The sequence below is a fragment of the Equus caballus genome, chromosome 27 (genome assembly GCF_041296265.1).
Source record: "Equus caballus isolate H_3958 breed thoroughbred chromosome 27, TB-T2T, whole genome shotgun sequence".
NCBI lineage: Eukaryota > Metazoa > Chordata > Mammalia > Perissodactyla > Equidae > Equus > Equus caballus.
In genome coordinates this window covers 51414931-51438529 of record NC_091710.1, presented here as the reverse complement: position 1 = coordinate 51438529, position 23599 = coordinate 51414931, and the positions used below count along the sequence as shown (strand labels likewise).

Sequence of the window (23599 nt, the reverse complement as noted above, 5' to 3'; positions counted from 1 at the left end):
GAGGGCCGTGGGGAAGAGGAGAGAGGGGCGTTGGGGCTCTCTCCTGTTCTGGGTGCTTTGAATATATTTTCTTATTTGATTCCAGAACATATAATCCAAGCAGCATTGAGTAAAAACCAACTGAAGCAATATAATTTTATGAGAGGTAGAAATAACATTGTCAAGACTGTTATCATTTAAATATTTCTGGTAAAATTTGAAATAATGTTTTCTAAATTCCCTCAGCACACCCCAGAGCTGTTTAAAGAACAGCAGTGTTGGGGCAGGCCCAGTGGCGCAGTGGTTAAGTGTGCACGTTCTGCTTTGGCGGCCCGGGGTTCGCCGGTTTGGATCTCAGGTGCAGACATGGCACCACGTGGCACGCCACACTGTGGTAGGTGTCCCACGTATAAAGTAGAGGAAGATGGGCACAGATGTTAGCTCAGGGCCAGTCTTCCTCAGCCAAAAAAAAAAAAAAAAAAAGCAGCAGTGTTTCAGGGAATGGGAACATAGTTTCACGAGCAGTTCTTACACCTCCTCCACCTGCAGCACGTCAAGGGCTTGCTAGCTGACTTCAGACTCACCAGTGGCTTACAAGGCCATGTCAAGGTCAGATAAACTAGGAGTGATTTAGAAATGTTTGCTCAGCCAAAAAACAAACAAAACAACAACAACAACAACAAAAACGTCTTATGGATTTCATGCAGGATGACGGAAAATTGAAATGACGATTATAGTTTAAAGTTTTCTTGTTAAAGATGAAAAACAGACCAGTGTCCTAGAAGCTTCCAAGAAAGGTTATTTAATGAAGATATCTGCCTTGTGCTTGGAATCAAGTATATGTTTGTTTATCTATATGGTCCTCATATCAGATCAGAATAAAAAGTCTATGGGACATCTCTTTCCAGAGTTAATAATGTCATTTTTCTTAAATTAAATTAAACTATTTTATTTTAAAGATTGGCCCTGAGCTAACATCTGTTGCCAATCTTCTTTCTTTTTTTTTTTTCCTTCTTCTCCCCAAAGCCCCCCAGTACACAGCTGTATATTCTAGTTGCGGGTCCTTCTAGTTCCACTATGTGGGATGCAGCCTCAGCATGGCTTGATGAGTGGTGCCATGTCCATGCTCAGGATCCGAACCCAGGCCACCGAAGCAGAGTGCATGAACTTAACCACTCGGCCACGGGGCCAGCCCCTGTTTTTTTTTTTTTCTTAATGGGAGAGTGTCACAGTCTCCCTTTTCAGTTCTCTGATGTATAACAAGTCCTCTCTGAAGTGGCAGAAATGTCTGTCCGTTCTTCCTATCTGAAAGGAAATACAATCTCCCTGCCTTCAGGGAAATGTACACTCTCTCACCAGAGATGCAGCTACATACGTAAAGGCCAGTGTGGTAAATTTGGGATTATTATTTTCCTAATTTGTGAATCTAAAAGATGATCATAAACAACTGTTACTGCACGTGAATTACAGTGGTCATCAAGATGACAAGTTCCCTCAAAAATATTTAACCAATGGAACATTTGACTTTTCTGTAGTTTAAAAATAAAATTTAGCCACAATATCTTAAAACTGCCAATTGACCAGCCAGAATTGCTTGTTTGCCTGGTATAGGCAGTTTTTTAAGCAATCCTATTAGTTTCAGGCAAGGAAGGCACAAGAACAAAGGACAAAAATGAAAGTTATACGCTCAGAAGAAGAAAGTTCTACTGGTCTATTCATGACGTTTCGTGAATTATCTGCACATGGGCACAAAGTTGTCACTGAACAGCCTGTGTGCGACACAGGTAGAGTGTTTGGATTTTTAATTCCTTCAAATGAGATATATGAGCAGGAAATGCAGATCTGGAGTCCGCCTTTTTCATGGAAAGATAACTAGAATTAAACCACTGCTTGTAGGCACTGAGGAAGGGCTGATGACAAAAATCTAAAAATACAGCTGCTTTCTTCATTTTATAGAAAAGATATAAAAGAAGATTTTGAGTGTGTTGGAGGGTTTGTTCATTTCTAACATTTCTTCTTTCTTTCCTGTAGATCCTCCCGTGAGAAGGTTTTGTTTTATCAGTGTCATTAAAACAAAGCATAGAAACAGTTTGGATACATAGCGTTTCCTGCCTGTAGCTTTGTCATCAGTCTAATTTGATACATTAACAGCCAAAAGCAAACTTTAACTCGGGAGGGAAACAGTGTTCATCCAAATGTTCCCAGGCCTTTAATATCTCACTCATCATTTTTGTTTAATCTCAACTGAGGAAGACAGAAAGTTACAAAGAGAACAGTGACTGTCCGTGTTCAATGCCTGTAAACACACCTCTGACGAACAACACGGACAGAGTCTTCTCCTTCTTTTTTCTGTTTTTTGTTCTGATTATATTTATTGAAATGTAATTTTATCTTTGTTGAATCTAATAATAGAAATAGGACTAATTATTTGCATGTCTTTAAAAAAAAGATGACACGTTGGCACACACGCACACAATAAAAGCTTTTCATCCAGGTTCTTTTGGCAAGCTGGATGGGGTGGATGTTGCCAGGTTCACGTGGTAGAAACTTTGGCCAGCTTAAGTTTCTCCCAGGACTTGGATTCCTTTGTTTCCTCTGAAACTGCTTTCTCTTTAGTGGGTGCGGTAGTAAACAACCCGGATTCCCTGGCTCTTGCGTAGAAGGAGCATTTCTACAAGCCAGCAAGCTGTTCCAGCCAGAGGGAGCCTGGACACAGGATGGCGCGTGCTGTCGCCCTCTGGTGGTCACACAGAGACCTGCCGGCACTCCACCAGCAGGTGGATCACCTCCCTCTCTCTCCTGGTTCTCCCACCTTACAAAACTTGTGTCCTTTTTGATTAACATGAAACCCCCACACTCACATCTTTCTCTCTTCCACCCAGAGGTTTTTAGGGCCACTTTTTTGGGAATCTGAATTTGCTGCATATTTTCATCAGCTAAGATTTGGTCCACTTTCTTGAAGCTTGTAACAGAAAAACACTATTTTGTTTTTGCTTGAGGAGGATTAGCCCTGAGCTAACATCTGTGCCAATCTTTCTCCAATTTATATGTGGGATGCCTCCACAGGATGGCTGATGAGTGGTGTAGGTCCACGCCCAGGAACCGAACCTGGGCCACAGAAGCAGAGCACACTGAACTTAACCACTAGGCCACAAGGCTGGCCCCCACATATTTTTTTTCATTTATAAAATATAGATAATTCTGTAACCTTTGCTGTGCAAGAAATTCTCCTCACTCCTGCAAACTTTTTATTCCCCTCTGGGGCACACACATTCCTAGTTGATGACTGATGCAATAGTCCATGATAAAGGTCTGTTGACAATTCCTTGAAGTTTTCTTATTGCTTTAAATTATATGTTCGTAAAGGGCAGTGATGGAGGTTCTGGGACACAGGTTTCCATTGCTCCCCTCACTCCCTCCCTTTCTCACCTCTCTGTCTTCCCCTTAGCCTGACACATCTTGTGGAAGGGAAAATGATGTGGATTGTGAGACTCCAGCACTGAGAGTGTGTAGACCTTGCTCCAGGCGAGTTACCTGTGTCACCTCATTACTTAACCTCTCAGCCTTAGGTGGGAGATATGTACTTAGAGAAGGGAGGTGTGTTCACTCTGCTCAGGTGAGCTCAGGAGATGGGAGGTTTCTTAGGAAGGGTCGTGGGAGGAAAGGAAGTGAAGGAAACCCCGCAGCTGCTGGCCAGCTGGGCTTCAGGGAGACCCTGACATTCATTCTCAGAAGCCATGTCGGGGATCTCCCCTGAGTGTGTAATTCCCATGAATCACTGCCTCCTGAGCTTCTCCTTCCTTCTCTGCTTCCTCTGCCATCTCCATACTCTCTAGCCACCCTGGCCTCACTGACCTAGCACTTGAGGTCACCGCCTTCTTGCAGTATGTTTCTTAGCTTCTGTGCATTTCTCCTGTCCTGTTTGCTTCTGTGTGTCTGTGGTTTAGTCAGTGGTATAGCCAGTGTAGGGTTCCAGGGCCATGTGATCCATGTCATGCTAACCTATTCTTAGCTGCATAAGGGATAACTTATCCTTTATCCTTTGGGATAAGGGTGAGTGTGAGAAGCTTGGAGACATTCCAGGACTGTCTTTTGTATGGTGGGGGGGGGGGGGCCCTTTTAGAAGGTCCAGGAGCCCAGGTAAAGGTATTCCAGGGCCTGGACAACCACAGCCCGTCTCTGTGGGGCTGCCTGGTACTTCCTAGCATCCTCCCCATCACTTGCTGAGATTTGGGTGTGTGTCAGTCAGGGGTCTCCAGAGAAACAGAAAAGAAATTGGCTTACATGATTGTGGAGGTTTGGTGAGTCCAAAAAAAAAAAAAAAAATCTGATGGGGTAGACCAGCAGGCTGGAGTCTCAGGGAAGAGCTCATGTTGTAGTTCAAGTCCGAAGGCTGTCTGCTGGCAGAATTCCTTCTTGCTTGGGGAAGTCAGTCTGTCCTGTTCAGGCCTTCAACTGTTTGGGTGAGGCCCACTCACGTTATGGAGGGCAATCTGCTTTACTCAAAGGTCATTGACATGCTATTCTCATCCAAGAAACATCCAGGGTGATGTTGGACCAAATATCTGGGGGTGTTTACTGAGATGAGCACCACGGGTCAGCCAAGATGACACATAAAATTAGCCATCACAAGGTATTTCTCAGTCTTGAATGTTCTTTCTTGTCTAAACGCTAATGATCTTTTTCCTCCTATTGTGGGTTTCCAGCAATTAAAGCTTTGAGACTGGCAGCATTTGTGGTCCCTTGGAAATGTCCTTCATACCGGGAACTCTGTAGTTCTCAGGGCTCTGGTTTCGAGTCTCAACATGGATCCTATTCACACTCAGCGGCTTTGTCACAGAAAAGCATTTCACCCTCTCAAGCTTCATTTGCAAAATAGGAAGAGTTATATTTCTCTCACAGGTTTGTGCAGAGAAGGAAATGAGGTGAGAGGTGGGAGAGAGCTTTTTAAACGGTGAAGCTCTATGCTGGTAGTATGGGTTACTAGCACCCTATCCTTCTTTGGAGAGGGCTTTCTCCATTCCCTTACTGCCGGGGTCTGATCAAACAAAAATATCAGAGAAGAGAGGAGGCTAGGGGGCTCTGGCGAGAAGGAGCGAGACAGTCCCTCTGTTTATTCAGGTGCGTCTGACCTTGGAGAGGGTGGGTGTGTCACAAGACAAGACTTCCTGCTGGGCTCCTGCAGCCTGTGTCTTTGAAGTGAACTCTGCCCCGTCCCTCACCCAGGCTGTCCTGGGGCAAACTCCGGGTCATCAGCTGTAGCTGCATCTGGCCAGGCAAGTCCAGGCAAAACACCACTTTCTCTTCCACTCCTGGTCTCAGGGTGCACCTGAGGTTTGGGAGCTGCACCAGGTCCTTCTGCAGACACATGGCTCCACCTGTGATCTGTGTTCACGCCCCAGGTGAGCGGGAAGGGGCGCCAACTGGGTGGTCCTTCTTTTCATGAGAGACCCGGCTGAGAAGGCTGAAGCAAAGGCACCGAGATGGTCCCAACGTACCTTGAAAGGTTCAGCTGCTACAGGTGTGTCCTGCCGGGCAAAACAAAAGCAGTGATGCCCTTCACATTTATAGTGCACTTCAGAATGTGATTTCGTTCTCCAGAGAATTAAGGTGAGAAGTCACGTAGAGGTGATCCTCAACTGCCTCCCCCGCCAAGCCCATTTATTTATATTCACTTTTAATTTCTAGACCTAATAGACTTTTTATAAAGCTTACACTTTGTATTTGACAATTTGTAATTGAAGCATAATTTGCCTAGAGTGCAAAGCACTGATCCCGGAGGTTCAGTTGTTTGAGTTTTGACAAATGCGTTCACCTGCGTAACCCACGTCCCTATCAAGATAGGAGATGCTCTCATCAAGTCCTGAAGTGTCCTTTTTCCCCCTCCCCGAGTCCTCTCCGACCCTCTCCAGCTCATTCTCCTCCTAGCAGGATGCTGCTCAGAATCTGGACGGTGAGGTCTTGACAGTTCCTAGCAGGACAGGGACCCTAGGTTTTATTTTCTAGTAGTTCTGACACATCCCTGTATTTTAATACCAGTAGTTGTGAACTATAAACTCACACAGCGTTTTATTGTGGTTTATATTTAAATAGTAATGTCCTCATGATCTTTGATTGGACGGTGGTAGGACTGTAGGCGTTCGACCTCTGGGAGGATCCAGTGCTTTCCTCTTCCTGCCCGTGAGGGTGAGGAGGAAAGAGAGCAGAAGCCTTGCTTGTGCTTGACCCAGAGCAGGATCTCATAAGTTTTGTTGAATCTGTGACTGAAGAGTCAACACTGAAAACAAAGACAGGCTTCATCGTGTGTTCAGATTGTGTGTGTCACCCTTGGAAGTGAGCCGAGCAGTGGAGGCAAACAGAAGCCTAGGGGTGTTGCCCACCGGAAGTGTGGGACCTGGGAATGAGAGGGGGCCACGTTCCCCCATCAGGCGGGAGAGCAGCTGAAGTAAGGCAATGTTGTTTCCTGATCAGATTTGAAGTGGACTGCAATAGTCACATTTTCTAGTTTCTGCTTTCTGGTGCTTTGCCATCTGGGGCCCTGCCTTTCCTGGAGGGACTGCCCCTCCTGGGGTTAGCCAATTCCTAAAGATGGCCAACAACTCCACTTCTGAGCACGCCTCCCATGTGCAAACCAGCTAGTCCAGAGCCCACACTCCAGCCATCTCCTTCACACCTCAGACTACTCTCCGCCTTCCCTAATCACCCCAGATCCAGGGACCAGACAACTGGGGACCCCAGCTCCTGCACCCCAAACTCTGCTGGAATCATTTGGTCTTGGTCCCAGTTCCTGGCGCAGAGCTCCCCAAATCCTTGGATTCTCCCAAGTGACAAAGCTGATAGGAAGGGTTTTTATTCTAATGAAGCAACTCTGGGCAGGCCCCCAGATAGCTTCAGGATAGAGATGGGTCAGCAGAAAGACCAAACCCACAATACTGTAAGATGCAATGAAATGGCTGCTGTTTCAGGCTGATAATTTCAGGGACAGTTTATTTGGTGCCTGGAATTGGGATGCTGCTGTAACAAAAACCTCAAAGCTGCTGGATTGGTGTTGGGACTGAACAGTGGGCAGATGTCCCCACAAGGGACCTTGTGGTAGAAGCTGAGAGGGGCTCATGAAGATGTTAGTTAAAGCTTGAAGATAAAACTGTTTCTCATCTTCAGTCTTTTGAGGCAAAATTTCACAAAATAAGAAGTGGCCAGGGGGCCAGCCCAGTGGTTCAGCATTTAAGTGGGCACATTCTGCTTCGTTGGCCCGGGGTTCGCTGGCTCGGATCCCGGGTGTGGACATGGCACTGCTTGATAAGCCATGCTGTGGTAGGCGTCCCATATATAAAGTAGAGGAAGATAGGCACGGATGTTAGCTCAGGGCCAGTCTTCCTCAGCTAAAAGAGGAGGATTGGCAGCAGTTAGCTCAGGGCTACTCTTCCTCAAAAAAAAAAAAAAAAAAAAAAAAGAACTGGACATAGGGCAAAGATCAAATTGAAAGTATTCCCATTAAATATTGTTTCAGGGTAGGTCTCAAGGCTATGGCTCTAAGAATGTTTGTGGCAACCTTCAAAAAGTTAAAGCGTGGGTGGAGAAAATGCTTTTCATCTGGAGAAAAGGCTTCTATGAATCTTAATGCCGTGAAAGCACCCTATCGTTCAGCTCAGGAGTGAAGGGCCTGTTTCTGAAAGAAGTGTGGGCTGACCTTTGTCTAATAGTGTGGATTATAACTTATGACGAGGAAGCCTATCCAGTTTTTAAGGAAATTATACAGTATTGGACTGGAGGAGAGGAAGCAGTGTAAAATAAGAAGAGAATTTTGGATGCCCAACGCCCTGCAGGCAGGACCCCAGCTGAGGAAACAAAGCACTGCAAACACGGGCCATTTTTTATGGAAAAGGAAGATTGACTCAAAGGGGAAACTGGAGGCTGAGGGCGGTTTTTCTAGACGGTGGGAGGATTTAAGTGAATTTCAGCACCTTCTGAAAAACTGAGGAGGATGAAAGCCTCAGTGTTTGTTTGAGGGTTTGGAGCATGCATTGGTCACGTAACCAGCCCAATTCCTTTTGCTTTCTGACAATACCTTCCTCAGTTGATTTCTTACTCTGTGTTTCCTGATGACAATAGAGAACATGTCATTTCATAAGTGTGATTCAATTTTCATCTGCTTACCATATCTTTAGGGACACAATAACCCTCTTGTTAATTAAAGGCTTCCAGTGTGACAGATATAACCCCAGGGCTTAGAGAAAGGCATGTGATTGGGTACTTCTCCAGGGGAGCACTCCCACAATGGGGGTTGGAGACAGTGGGTTTTCCATGGGAACGAAGGTGGTAGGATCATAGGAACCAGGGGCTGACAGTGATTATAGTTGTTAATACAAAGGAAATGTCTACCTGAGAGTAAATGTGAATCTAATGAAAGCAGAGCCAAAGATGGTTGGTTAGACAGATATATAGGTAGATGCATTGACTGATAGAAGAAGAATGGAGTCATTGATGCATAGACAGACAGATAGACGGATGGAACTTTAGTACTCACTTGTGCATTTATACCACTCTGTGTCTGAGGCCAGCATTGCTTTTTGAATTACCCAACTATTTAGAGCCAATACTTTGTTTAAGAGAGTTTTAGTCATAACTTTGTTGCCGGCATTTAAATTAGTCCCAAGTGATACAGTATCAAATATATACATTAAAAAAACCAAAACAGAAACAGAAGCTTGTTGTAAAGACTTTACTCAGGATGGAAAAAGAGCTTTGGTACTAGCACAGAAGGTACCAACCGTTCCCTCTAGGCCTTCACACTAGGACTTACATGTCTTTGTGTCTAGGTTGAAGAAGCTAAGTGATAGCAAAGCCTCTGATGAAGATCACTGAGTATGCAGACCTCAGAGACCCACTCCTGAAACTGGCAGGGTCCTCTTCTACAATAGCACGACATGCTTACCTGGCCTGTAGGAGCGTTAACCACGTGCCTGGTGTAGGGGATGAAGGGAGAACCTAAGAAGTTAAACTTTGCCTTAGAGTAGGCATGCCAACAGGACAAATTAGAGCCACAGCAATGCTCACTGCATTAGACCACGTGATTTCTGACTGGACTATGCCTGCCAGTAGGGAACTGAGCCCTCACAGCCTCATCTATTTGAGCTCCATGCCGTGACCACCCTTGTTCTCCTTGCCCCCACATCCTTGCACATTCACATCTTGCCAATTTTGCCTTTTGCTCTGCATCCAGATATCTCTTGAAATAGACTAAGGTCTATTCTATGGGTGAGTAAGCTATGGTCCTTGCGCCAAGCAAGACCTCAGACTCCGTAGTGTTCTACTGGAACATAGCCAGCCTCATCCGTTTCATATTGTCCATGGCTGCTCTCTGGCTTCAAAGACTTTTCCACATGTCATGAAGTCAAAATTCCATGGAAAAAGAAGACACTCTTGTGACTCTTGAGCCCAAAACTTTCAGTTTTCTGATGAAGAAACTGAGGTCCTGGGAAGTTAAACAAGGTGTGCCCAGGGACATAAGTGGCTGTGTGATCTTGAGACCAGAACAGAGTGTCTCAATTCTTCTTTAAAACACTGATGCTGATCTCTCTCGCCTGAAGCCTCTTGAACTGAATTTTTGTCTCCACAGAAGAAATGGCAGCACCACGATCTTCTGTTCTGATCTGAGAGATGGAGAAGGGAGACCCGGTGCATAGTGATCTGATGGTCATCTCTCTCCTACTTGATGGTGTGGCAGGTGAGGTAGTCAGTGCGATGCTTGACTCAGTGAAATGAATAATGGATATTAACCAGCAGCATCCTACTTTCTTCATTCTAAGATGGTATTAACTGCACATTTATAGATGGTTATCAAAATAAAACAAAGCAAAACCACTATCACATGACGTTTAAATAGAGATAAATGATATGTTTAAAGTTTTAGGCACCTGAAATGTGGAAAAAAAAGTGATATAAAATATGGTGGAAAGAAGATATTGTTACAGCCCCTCTGAAGAATGGGAACAAGGTCAGACTTGGAGACCAAGAAGACTGCCTGGTAAGACTGATGGTCCAGTGTGATGGGTAAGTTTATGCATCAGCTTGGCCAGGCCACAGTGCCAAGATAGTTGATCAAACGTTATTTGGATGTTTCTGTATGGCATTTTGTGAATGAGATTAGTATTTAAATCAGTAGACTTTGAGTAAAGCAGATTGTCCTCCAAAATATGGGTGGGCTTCATCTAGTCAGTTGAAGGACTGAGTAAGACAAACACTGTCCTCCCCTGGGCTAAAAAGATTTCTGCCTGCATACTGCCTTCAGGCTTGAACGGCACATTGACTCTTCCCTGGGTGTCCAGCCTGATGGCCCAGGCTGTATGTTATAGACCTGCCAGCCTCCATAATCACAATTCCTTAAAATAAATCTCTCTGTATATACACATCCTCTTGGTTCTCTTCCTCTAGAGAGCCTGACTGATGCATGCAGTTTAGACAGACACCATTGATTTGTGTGGTCACCTGATTTTCTGCAGCAGTGCAGGTCTGGGTGTCAAAGAACTGACTATCCATCAAGAAAGGTACATGGTATGTCTCCAGGATGATTCAAACCTGAGCAACTTTTTTTTATCAGGCAGAGACGTTCTTTTTGTGAAAAAAACAAACACCACAGTTTCTTTTATTATGTCACAGTACTCTTAAATCTCTGCCTTTTATAGAAATTGTAATTTTAGAGATCTTCCTTTCTGACACATAAAGTACTCTTTAAGTTTTTGCAGGACAGTAAGTGTATGAGCCATTGTCTCATAATTATGATAGATTGATGTGGTTCATTAGCATTATTATACAAATGTATTTCTTGCTAGAATTTTATTAAAATTAGTAGGTGTTTATTATCATTAATAGACTCAACGTCTTTGAAGAGATGGAGAATTGAGACCAACTCCTTCACTGGACATTGGACTAATTTACCTTTTGGGTTCTGGTCACTGGGCATCACCATCTCTAATGACCAGCTTGTGGACTCCCCTCCTCTCTGGGGATTAACTGAGGACACTAATGCTGATCACTATATTCCATCTTTGGTAAGTTCATACATTTTCCTTGTTTGTGACTCACTGAAGCGTTGGTTCACTCTATCTTGTGATACAGTTAGAAAAATAGTATATCTCCTTAACACATCTGCTGAAAATAAGAAAAGTGTCCATATATATCAATACCCTCCTACTTTTTAAATTTAAAGAACAAGTAAACATAACACATTGGATTCACCTTTCCTTGAGTCAACAACACCATTTGGTACACCTCATAGTCACGTCCTTCTTTAGAACATCATCATGGATGGATCAAATTGTAGAAATTAAAATTGTTGTTATTAATTATGTTCATTTTGCTGTTTATATTATTGTGGTATGATGCTCAAATTGTGCAGCGCTGGGATGCAAAGGCCAGTTGACTTAAATTAAATTCTATTAAATTCTCTATGCAAGTGAACCACACAAAGAAGTCATGTGAAAAGAAAAAAAAATAAAGAAAAAGAAGAAAAATACCAAAATAGTGAATTTAATGCTGAAAGTTTATTTTGGAAAGAGGAATAAGAAGGGGTACAAGTTATAAAGAGAAAACCCATTTCCAAGTTATCAAATGAAATCCTGCGCTACTGTGGGTCTGAATCTATTAGGCGGGCGGCGAGGACAGCAAAGCCTGTTTTGGATGCCCCTGCCAGCACAGGTCCCAGAGCGACGCTCCCTAAAATGGCAGAAGACTCTGCAGCGGCAGGTTGATGCTTCCTGAAGGGCTGTGGAAGGAAAGGGAGAGTCAGGCACCAGGGGAAGGAAGGAGGAGAGGCAGAGCCTGTCTCAAGGAGATAGACTAAGAGGGGACATGACTACTTATAGTCAACATTACCAGCCATGTTAGGATAGAGAGAATTCACCTTTTTGTCATAACTCAAAAAATCTTACTGGCTATATGTTGGGTATGCAGGATCATAGTATTTCTCTGATCCTTGTCTATCACGTACGAGCTTATTTCCTGCCCTCCCCAGTGGTCCACCTCTCAAACTTGGGGTTACCTACTCCTCACCCCACCTCATCCACACACTCAACTTGAGCCTGGCCTCAATGTACTGAAGCCCATGTAGCAGCCTGTTTAGTCTCTGCAGCTGAAGCCAGTGGGTTACACAAGCCCGTGTCGAGAACTCCAAACTTGTATTGCTCAAAGGGCCTTGAAGAGACTCTCAACGCAATGTCCTCATTTTCTAATGATGTCCTGGCTAGTTTGTGTCACATTGAGGCTGTAGACCCCTGCAGCATGCCAGCTGGTCTCTCACCTGTTTCATTTTGAGCGGAGCGCTCATTCCCTCCAAAGGAGATGATCACCTCCTGGAACTCAGCCTCAGGCTGGTCCTGGGCAGGAACCTGGTCAGCTGCCTTTTCTGACTTCTGAGTCTGGGCTTGGAGGACCAAGAGGAGAAGGGCAGCAAGGAGGGCGAGGGTCCTCATGGCTGTGAGTCACCTGGAGCTCAGGGTCTGGATGGGGGAGCAGGAGCCTGAGTGAGTGGAGAGCCCAGAGTCACCTGTATTTATAGGTCTGAGAGGAGGAGGCTCAGAGACACACAGCGCAGTGAAAGAAGGGGAGCATTTGCCTGGGGATGGGGTCCAAGCCGCTGTGCCCTCAAGTTTCTCTGATGTTCCTTTGTTCCAGCAGCTGTCATCAAGCACAAGGCTGTGTAGTTAGTGTCTGTAGTTGTTTCAAGTTGATAACGATGATAAAGAGCCTTGTCCATTTTCTGCTTCCCATCTGCTTGATTATTTACCTTTTAATGTTCAAAAAAGACAAGAAACAGTGTTTTCATTCAATAAGTTTATGGAACAAATGCCTCTTCTTTTCTGACGATGAGTCCTGTTGGTCTCTGTAGGTCTAGACCCTGGGGCCCAACCTGGACCCCAGTGGAGTGAAGGGTTAATGGGATACAGGATTCAAGGGCATCACCACTCTAAGAAGGATTCTTTTGAGGTTCTGAGGTGAGTAGGCTCCTGGATGTGGAGACGACAACGACTTAGCAGGCTCAGCGCAAACGAGCTCAGTGGGATTCCAGGGGAAGTGTTTGTCAGACTAAAGCCAAAGGATGTATTTATTTCGAGAAGCCAGTATGCTCTAAACACATCACATAAAATGTACACCACTTATGTCTCTCCACCTTGAAAAATATCAAATCTTTGATTCCCCTATAAATCCCTTCTGAAACCTTTAATTGTTTTTGATTAAAAAATTTGAATTCATGCACAAGGCACAAAATTAAAAAGACAGAGCAGTAATGAGCGACTAATAGCAGTCTCTCATCTCCCTGCCCAGTTCTCAGACTTTCTCCAGGAAACCCCCACTGTTAAGACATCTTTTTGTAGTTTGCTTTATTCATCTAATGCTTTAGCTTGAACACTTTTATATCAATGCACACAGGACTCTATCATTATTTTCAATAGCTTTGTACTATTCTATTGTTTTTGTCAGCCATCCTTTATTTTCTTATTAATAAAACATTGTTAAATTGCTACAATTTGATGATTTCTAAAGTTTTGCCGTTACAAGCAACACTGCATTGAGTACGTTTTTATAAATATTATCTTACTTATAAGTGAGTCTATCTTTCATTTAAATTTCCTGAAGTAGAATTGCTGGGTTGAAGGATATGTCTTATACATTTACAGATGTTACTCTGTTGTCCTCCACAGAGGTTTTCCCTGCAGCACTCACAGAAATACACTGGCCCAGATGTTCCCTGACCACATTGCAGTGTGTTGGAGAAGCCCTGGGATTAGCCTATTCCCATCATCCTCTCTCCCTGCCTAGGATTTGGACAGTGATCACTTGCTAATAACTCTTGACGTCCTAGACCCTCATGCAGCTCAGAGTTGCCCCAAAGCAGTGTTCTGACCAGTAAAATGTAATCTCTAGGAAGGACACCTTATTAAGTAATAAAATAAATTATTCTTATGGCTTTCCCTCTGTTACGGGATTGTTTTGTGTTTCCTCCCTCTCTCCGCTTGGATGACAGGAGCGCTTGGACCTGCAGCAGCTGTGTTCTGGCCATGAAGAGGATAGCTCCTCTATGTGGACACTGCAGCAGGTGCACATGATGTTGGGTCCTTGAGGACATGGTTGGACCATCTCGCCCCTCCTGAACTGCCCCCATTCAGATTGTTGTGACTTGGGGAAAACATTCTTTTTTCTTTCTCAAGCCCCTGTTTGTTGGGTTCCTGGTGTTCATGGCTGAAAGCAGGCTGATCCATGGACTGTGAGGCTTTCTGGTCTTTCCCAAGGTGACAGGTAAGCGTTCAGATCCCAGTGTCGTCTTGGTTTGCATTTCTCTTAGGAATCAGGGTCAACGTGCTTTCATGTCTGAGAAGTATTTGCATTTATATTCTCTGAATTGTCCTTTCTTTTAGGCCTGTTTTGGGAAATGGAATTTTTGGCCTATTTATTTCTAGTGATTCAAAGCTGTTTGTAAATTTAACAAATCAGCTCTTTGTCATAAGTACTGGAAATCCTTTCCAGAGCTTGTTATTTTGGCTTTTAATTTTTTTTGCTATACAGAAATTTGAATTTTCATGTCATTTAAAAAAATTATTTCATGATTTCTGAGTTTGGTGCCTTTCCCACTTAAATTTGTAAAACTCGGTGGTCTTCCATGTGTTAATGGTTTTATGGAACGAAACAACTCCTCATGTCTTCTTTTATGAGTCAGAGTCGTCTAACTGACCTACTTCCCCCTCTCATGGGAGCTGTACGTTCCCAGGGCTGTTATCAGGATGCTTATCATGTTGACGTAGGAATGGTACATACAGACATCCAGCAAGTAGATAGGACACCAGGCCTTGGGTGGAACTGCTAGATCAGAGGAACATCAAAGCGACTTTAGGCAACAAGGGAGCTCTGTTTATTCCCCCTTCTCTTCTGTGCATCTGTGCTACAATCTTCTCCAAAGCACAAGCATTGCAACGTAAATACAGGATCCATTTCCAATGGCCTATTATCCTTGATCTTGCAGCCAATGAACTTGTGCACCCTTGCGGTTATTTCTCCTTCTTCTTCAGAGATGCTCAGCATCCTGCACCCTACAGGATGTGCTGAACCCCAAGATGGACATTGTCTTGAGGATGTGGACTTCGATGCATCCATCTTCTTGGCCATTTTACTGTGTAACAGCCCAGTCTGTGGTCAGATTGACAATATCTCAGACACTATGACTTGAGAATAATGATCTCTCTTTATGCAACAGTGACTGCAAATGTTAATTCTGGCTAGTGATGTCTGGTAATAATCTTTTCTTTAGCTACTCAAAGAATTAAAAAAAGTACCAAGTCCCAGTGGCATCACCTCAAATCTCAAAGGAGGGCATTTGCAATGACATTTACTAAGGAGAAGCTATAAAACTCACCAGAGATCTTCAGAAAGCAAATGTCTGATGACTGCCAGCAGCTGTCAGGTTCTGGGCTTAGGAGACAAATAATTTTCAACAACTTTCATTAGTTGGCACTCTAAAATTCAGAAAGAAAGGAGAGAGTATACGGCAGTGGTTAAGCATATGGGATTTGGCATCATTTTGTTGCTTAATCTATTGTGAGTTTGAGTAAGATACTTAGCTCCTCTAAGGTTCATTTTCCCATCTGGATTATTATGAGAGTTAATTATCATAGTGGATGAAGAGTACTTAGCAATCAATTAATATTAACTAATGTTGGCAGAATAAATGCTTTCTGTATCCTGAGAACAGTATCTGGCATCGAGGAGTTACTCAATGAATGGCAGATCAATGAAGACACCCCAGGCTATCTTCATCTCACAGTACATGGAGAGAATACAATCGTATTCTCCTTTCACATTGGAAGCCACTGAGACCCATAGGATTTTAATGGTGTATCCAAGGATAAAGAGCAAGTACTTATTAGAGTGGATTGGAAACCCAGATCTCCTGTTCACAAAGACCTCAAGCAGTTTAGGACACTGGTAAGTTCTGTATTGATAGAAGGTCACATTGTAAGAAATGTTCCAAGTGCATTACTTAGGTGAAATGACACCATGGTATAGTAAAGGCTTCAATTCCTCCTCCAAGGAGAAATGGAGTTTGGACAAGGAGAGAGGCAAGGGAGTAGTTTTCTAGCCTGGAGAATGAAGTGAAGAAGAAAATGTCAACAGCATTCAATAGGGCAGCGTGAACATGGTGATGACTGGGAGAGAAGCTTGTGAGGATGGAGAATGGCAATGAGTTTGTCTGGCTATAAAGACGGGAAGATTCTCGGAGAGCTTGTAGATAAGCCTCTTTATTTTAAAGATAAGGATAAGAGGTGTATTCATGCTGTAATTTCTTTTATAATCGTTCTGTGATAGATCAGACCATGTAGATCCTAAGTGGTAGAAAAAAAAATTTCAAAAAATTCAATAAAAAAGACATGAAAGGAGGAAAAACATTAAAACCGGAGGAAAAATAGAAAAAAAAAAACTAAGTAGCAGACTTAAACCCAAATATCTATGTATTAACAATAAATTATATATTCAATTTAAGAGACATAGATTGTTATACTGAGTTCAAAACAAATTATTTTTGAAAAGATACATCTAAAACATGGGCTGGGTAATGCTTGAAAGTAAAAGAATGAAGCAGTGTATTGTGCTAAAACTCATCCAAAGAAAGTTAGTGTGGTAAATACCATATGTTTCAAAACAGAATAGAGTCAAGGCAAAGTATTATTGGAAATGAAGAATGCCTTTTTATACCAGAATTAGGTTCAATTCATGAAAAAAAGGTAACAATTTTAAATATGTATCACCAAATACCAGACTTAAAATGTAAATAGTAAAAGTCGACAGATTAGAAGAGAAATAGGAAAACATAAAGTATCAGAGGCAGATTTTGGGTTTTACTTTTAGCAGTTGATGAAAAAAATAAGACAAAACATCCATAAGAACAAACATTTGAATAGCATCATTAAATTTGTGGACTAATGAATACCCGTTGCTTACACACACAACTTGACTGCTGCAACACAAATTTTTTTTCCCAAATTAAAAGTGTAGCATGTGCAAAAATTGATAATATCTTGAGTCACAAAGAATTTTAACAAATTTTGAATGATTGACATTTTAGAGATGGGCCATTATTTCTGACCATAAAATGATGATCCTCCTCATTTTGATGATGATGATCCTCAGCACAGGAAGCTGAAATGCATTGTTTTTCATACAGCCAGTCAATCTCAAACATCCTTCACACCAGGGTTTCATTTGACTTCCCAACATTGTCCTCTTGCACAATTAAGAGGACCAGAAACCTCTACTTCTGAATCACCACAGCCGAATTCTGCTTGCCTTTGGAGGCCACATGAGAAGTCCATTAGTTAGTGGAGGAGTGGGGCCCAGCTGAGCCTCGTGGTTCAAACAGTCCTCCATGGGACAAAGCATGCGAATGACACCATCTTTGCTCCTCCAGCCTGGCCACCAAATAACCCCATGGAGAAGATCTGCTGGTCAAGGCCTGCCCGATTGCTGACCCACAACTTTGTGAGATGCGATGAAACGGCTGCTGTTTCAGGCTCTTTCAGGGGCTGTTTATTGGGTGCCTAGAGGTGGGATGCTGCGGGAACCAAAACTTCAAAGCTGTGATATCTCTGTTGAGACACAGCAGTGGGCAGAAGCGTCATCAAAGGACCTGGTGGTGGAAGCTGAGAGGGCCTCATGGAGATGTGAGTAAAACCTTGAAATTGTTTCTCATACTGAGTCTTTTGAGACAAAATTTCTCAAAACATTAAGTGGTCAAAGGACAAAGATCAAATTGAAGGTACTCCCATTAAATATGATTTCAGAGTAGATCTCAAGGTCATGGTTGTAAGAATGTTTGTGGCAAACTTTCAAAAGTTAAAGGATGGGTGAAGATGCTTTTCATCCGGAAATAAGGCCTCTTTGAATCTTACTGGCTTCCCAGCACCCTAATATTCAGCTCAAGAGTGACGGGCCTGTCTCTGAAAGAAGTGTGGGCTGGCTTTTGTTTAATAGAGTGGATTATAACTTAAATAGAGGTAGCCCATCGAGTTTTTAAAGAAATTATACAGAATTGGACTGAAGGAGTTGGAGTAGTGCAAAATGTAAAGAGGCCTTTGGATGCACAACCTCCCACAGGCAGTACCCCTGCTGAGTAAACAAAGCAGCTGCAAACACAGGGCATTTCTTTTAGTTTTGTGAGGAAGACTGGCTCTAAGTTACATCTGTTGCCAATCTTCCTCTTTTTGCTTGAGTAAGATTGTCACTGAGTTATCATCTATGCCAGTCTTCCTCTATTTTATGTGGCATGCTGCCACAGTGTGGCCCGACGAGTGGTGCTAGGTTCACGACCGGCATCCGAACCCACGAACCCCTGGCTGCTGAAGCGGGGCATGCAAACCCAACCACTACACCACTGGGCCGCCTCCAAACAATGGCCATTTTTTATGGAAAAAGAAGGTTGACTCAGAGGGGGAACTGGAGGCTGAAGGTGGATTTTCTAGATGGCGTGAGGTTTTAAGGGATTTTCAGCAACTTTAGAGAAACTGAGGAGGATGAAAGTGGCAACGTTTATTTGAGGGTTTGGGGCATGCGTTGGTCATGTAAGCAGCCCAATTCCTTTTAATTTCTGACAATACCTTCCTAAGTTGACTTCTTCTTCTATATTTCCAGATGAAAATACAGAACATGTTGTTGCACAAGTGTCATGTGATTTTTTTGTCTGCTTATCATCTCTTTGGGGACAACGTTACCGCATGTTAAAGGGTTTCAGTGGGACAGTTGGAAGCCCAGGGCTTCAGAGAAAGGTGTGTGATTGGGTACTCCTCCAAGGAAGCACTCCCACACTGTGGGGATGGAGACAGTGGGTTTTCCATGAGAAGGAAGGTATTAGGTCCATTTGAACCTGGGGCTACATGGTTTTACTTGTTCCTACAAAGGAATTGTCTTCCTGAGAGTAAAGTTGAAATTAATGAAAGCAGAGCCAAAGACAGTTAGTTAGCTGGATAGATATATAGACAGATACACAGACAGAAAAAGAATGGATAGAGTGATAGATACAAAGACAGACAGGTAAACAAATAATGGATAGAAGCATAGATAGATAGATGGATGGATATACAGACCGACTAAGCTTCAGTATCATTTGTGCATTTATATCATTCTGCGTCCGAGGCCAGCATCACTGTTTGAATTCCACAGGTATTTAGAGCCAGAATTATGTTTGACAGTTTTAGGCAGCAATCTGTTGCTTGCATTTGCATTAGTCCCAACTGATACACATATCAAACATCAGAAAAGCAGATGCGGAAGCTTGTTGTGAAGACTTGACTTGGGATGAGGACAAGAGGTGAGGAACAGGCACAGGAGGTCCCAACGCTTCCCTCTGGGCCTTTAATCCGGATCTTAAAAGTTTGCATCTCTGTTGAAGAAGCTGAGAAAAAGCAGCACCTGCGACAAACACCACTGAGGGTACAGGTCCTGAAGAGGAGCTCCTGAGACTGGCAGGGTCCTCTTCTGCAGTAGCAGGATGTGCTTACCTGGCCTGGAGGAAGAGGGAGCATCAGCCACGTGCCTGGGGCGGTGGATGAAGGGAGAATTGGAGAAGTTAAATTTTGAGTTGGAGTTGGCATGTCAACAGGTCAAATTAGAGCTGAAACAATGCTCATCAGATCACATGAGCCCTGACGGGGCGACGTCTGCCGACAAGGACCTGAGCTCTCACAGCCTTATGCATCTGAGCTCCATGCTGTAACCACACTTGACCTCCCTTCCCCAATCCCTTATGCATTCACATACTGGCCCCTTTTGCCCTTTTTCTCTGCATCCGGATACCTCCTGAAATAGACTAAAGTCTAGTCTAGGGGTAGTAAACTCTGGCCCATGGGCCATCGAGGCCCTCTGACTGTGTCTGTAAAGTTCTGTGGAGCACATCCAGGCTCCACCTTTTCGTATTGTCCATGGCTACTCTCTGGCCTCAGAGACTTTTCCACATGTCGTGAAGTCAAAGTCCATGGAGGAAAGAAGACCCTTTAGAGACCATCGAGGCCAACTCTTTCATTTTTCAGATAAAGAAACAGGAACCCACAGGAGTATAATTGGTTATATCATTCCTGGGACCAGAAAAGTCTCCTGGTTCCTGCTTAAGATACTGATTGTGACATCTCTGACCTACAGCCTCTTGAGCTGAATTTTTATCTTCTACAGAAGAGACAGCAACACCTTGGTGCTCTGCCAGTTCCGTCCTGGGCTGCAGCCTCATCAGCTGTCTCTGTAATTGGCAGCAATGGGGCTGGAGGACAAAGAGCAGGACAGCTGTGAGGACAGCAGTGGTCTTCTTGTCTGTAAGGGCCTGGAGACGAGGAACTCCAAATGCACCGAGGAGGCCGGTGTCACTCTGGGGGAAGAAGGGAGCATCCTGGTCTTTATATTTGTCTGTTATGGGATGAGCCAACCAAATATCAATCTCTTGGAGACACTGTCAGCACACATTCTGTGATTCCCTGTTTCAGAGGCAGAGTGGAGTGGGTGAGCCATGGGACAACCTCCTGCTGTTTCCGGGAGATGCTTTGATGGCTGTCTGATCTGGGGACTCCTCAGAATGGAAGGCATTCTGAGAGTGCCTTTGAGTGGGAAGTAAAACTGGCAAATGGAGGATCCCAGTGCACCGTATGAACCATGTTATGATGCAGTGGCTCCTCCTTTGATTTCTGTCCATGAGCTGACTGTACTTTGCCTGGTCCCCGGATCTGGCTTCATTTTACTCAAAGCATGACTGTGTTATCATCCTCACATCTCTAGGTGAGGCACAAGTGTCCTCTCTCCACCAGCAGATGACCCAATTCCAAACGGGCAGCCTGACATTGTCAGCAGCAGGGAGAGGCCTGTGTTTTAATGGCCACATGTTTTGTTTTGGTTCCTTTTGGTCTACCCGTTTCAGAGGAGGTGACCTGATGCACCATCTAGGCCTAGGCTCTGAAGCAAGAGCAGAGGAGATCCCTGTTCTGGAGAAGCAAGGAGAGAACCAGCTCCTATTGTCTCCTAGTGGGAGGAGAGCTCTGATCATGGAGCTCAGGGGAGAGGAAGCAGGACCAGCCTGCACTGGGTTGATGGATTCTTCCATATCGGAAGGGCTTTTGCGCACAGAGAAAAATCTCACCACTATTTGCACTAAGTTTAATGCTCAATCAGTGCTTTGGAAAACCAGTTCTTGAGTATGAAATATTGATACCAATGTGACAAATTAAGTGCTATGAACCATTCTACAGTGAGCTAATGCGTTTCACGTGCCTGATTGTTTTCCAAGACTTCCAACACCTTCAACGTAGATGAATGTACTCAAGAACAAGGATCGCAGACTTGTTCACCCATTCCACCAAACTTTTAGAAAAAGGCCAATCTTATGGATTCAACTTTGTTTCTCTTTTATGTGACATTTCTACTTCCCAGATCCAGGAGGAGGCTCGATGAGGTTGCAGATACTGGTAGCAAACAAATAACTCTTCTCTGGAAAAGGCACTTGCTGTGTCTTCAGGATGGTTCAGATCTGAGCCCCTGCTTATTATCAGGCTGAAGCTTTTTTTCCCTAATAAAAATGGTTTCCTTTAACATGTCGTGGTGCTCTTAAATCCTTGTCTTTTATAGAAATTTTCAGTTTAGAGACTTGCCTTTCTGACACATTTTTTCTTTTAGTTTTTGCAGGACAGTAAGTATATGAGCAATTGTCTCATCATTATGATGTATTGACTTGGTTCATTAGCATTACTACAAACATTGTATTTCTTGCTGGAATTTTATTAAAATTATTGGGGTTTATTATAATTAGTAGGCTCACTGTCTTTGAAGAGAAAGAGAGTTGAGACCAACTCCTTTGCACATTGGCCTAATCGAGCAGTTACTTCATTGGTCACCAGGTATGACCACATCTATAAACCATCTTCTGGACTTCCCTTCTCTCTGGGCGTTAATTGAGACTGTTACTGCTGGTTAGTATTTTGTGGTTTTGGGAAGTTCTTAGTTTTTCCTGATTTGTGCCTCACTGAGTCTTTAGTCACTTTCTCTTATTGATAAAGTTAGAAAAAAAAACATATCTATACATAACGTATCTGCTTAATGTAAGAAAGATTCATATATATCAATGCCCTCCCACCTCTTAAATTTAAGGAGCAAGTAAACATAGCCCATTGGATTCACCCTTCCTTGAGTCACAATACCTCGCAGTACATTTCATAGTCACTTCCTTCTTTGGAGTATCACTAAGAGTGGATTGAAGTTTATAGAAAAAAAATAACTAATGATTCCTTTTCATTTTTGCTGTTTTTTTTTCCTTTTACTGTGGTATGATACTCAAGTTGTGCAGCAATGGGATGCAAAAGCCAGTAAACTTAGTGAAGACCATTTTGGACAGAATTCTCTATGCAAGTGAACCACAGAAGTAAGCCATATGGAAAGGGAAAAAAAAGAAGAGAGAAGAAAAATGCCAAAGACACTGAATTTAATGCTTAACATTTATTTTGGAATGAGAAATAAGAAATGGTAGAAGGTACAAAAAGTAAACCCTTTTCCGAGTCTTCAAAGGGACTCTCGTGCTGCTCTGGGTCTCAGTCCGCAAGCTCAGCGACGACAGCAGAGCCTGTATGCAGAGCCGTTTTTGTCTATGCAGGTCCCAGTGTGGCGCTCACCCCAACGGCAGATCCACCTTCGTCTGCAGCTGCAAGAGGCTGTTCCCTGAACGCCTGCAGAAAGAACAGGAGGGTCAGGCTGGGCGGACGTGGGGAGGGAGGGAATGTAGAGCCAGCCTCATGGAGATATGCTAAGAGGCGATGTGTGTACTTACAATAGACAATATCAGTCGTGTTAGGGTGGAGAGAATTCACCTTTTGGTTATAACTCACAAGAAATCTTACTGGCTCTGTTTTGGTCATGCAGGATCATGTTTTTTTTCTGATTCACGTCTATCATGTACCTGTTTATTTCCTGCCCTCCCCTGTGATCCACCTCTCAACTCAGGGTGACCTACTCCTCAACCCACCTCATCCACACACCAATTTGAGCCCAACCTCCATGTACTGAGGCCCTTGTAATGGTCTGTTTACTCTATGCTGATGAAGCTGCTGTGTTGCACATGCCCGAGTCGTGGACTCAAACCCTTTTGTGCTCAAAGGGCCCTTGAAAAGTCTCTGAATCCAATGTCCTCATTTTCTAGTGATGTCCTGGCTAGCTTATTGCTCATTGAGACTGCCGATCATGACAGTAAGCTGTCTTGTGTCTCATTTGAAGCCTCTCGAGCGGAGCGTTCATCCCCTGCAAAGGAGATGGTCATGTGCTGGGCCTCGGCCCCAGGATGGTCCTGGGCAGGAAGCTGGTCAGCTGTCTCTTCAAGACTCTGAGCCTGGACTTGGAGGGTCAAGAGGAGAAGGGCAGTGAGGAGGGTGAGGGCCCTCATGGCTGGGAGTCACCTGGAGCTCAGGGTCTGGGTGGTAGAGCAGGAGCCTGTGTGAGTGGAGAGCCCAGAGTCACCTGTATTTATAGGTCTGAGAGGAGGAGGCTCAGAGACACAGCGCAGTGAGAGAAGGGGGGCATTTGCCTGGGGATGGGACCCAGGTCACCATACCCTCAA

General features: G+C 43.8%; 1 protein-coding gene and 1 long non-coding RNA gene across 8 annotated transcripts; one reads left to right on the top strand and one right to left on the bottom strand.

Moving 5' to 3' along the window:
• The first annotated feature begins 5163 nt into the window (after positions 1-5163).
• Positions 5164-21604, top strand: LOC138921002 (uncharacterized). 7 transcript variants are annotated; one of them, XR_011433125.1, is made up of 3 exons: positions 5164-5589; positions 9599-11030; positions 14187-21604. It is a non-coding gene; the product is annotated as an uncharacterized lncRNA (long non-coding RNA). The 7 variants fall into 7 exon arrangements; XR_011433121.1 differs by having other exon boundaries at positions 12866-21604; XR_011433124.1 differs by having other exon boundaries at positions 9599-15954; positions 17093-21604.
• DEFA19 (Paneth cell-specific alpha-defensin 19) lies at positions 11504-12449 on the bottom strand. Its single transcript, NM_001166078.1, is given in 2 exon segments — positions 11504-11743; positions 12278-12449. Coding segments are annotated over 2 exon segments (330 nt in total). The 3' UTR covers positions 11504-11585.
• Positions 21605-23599: the final 1995 nt, after the last annotated feature.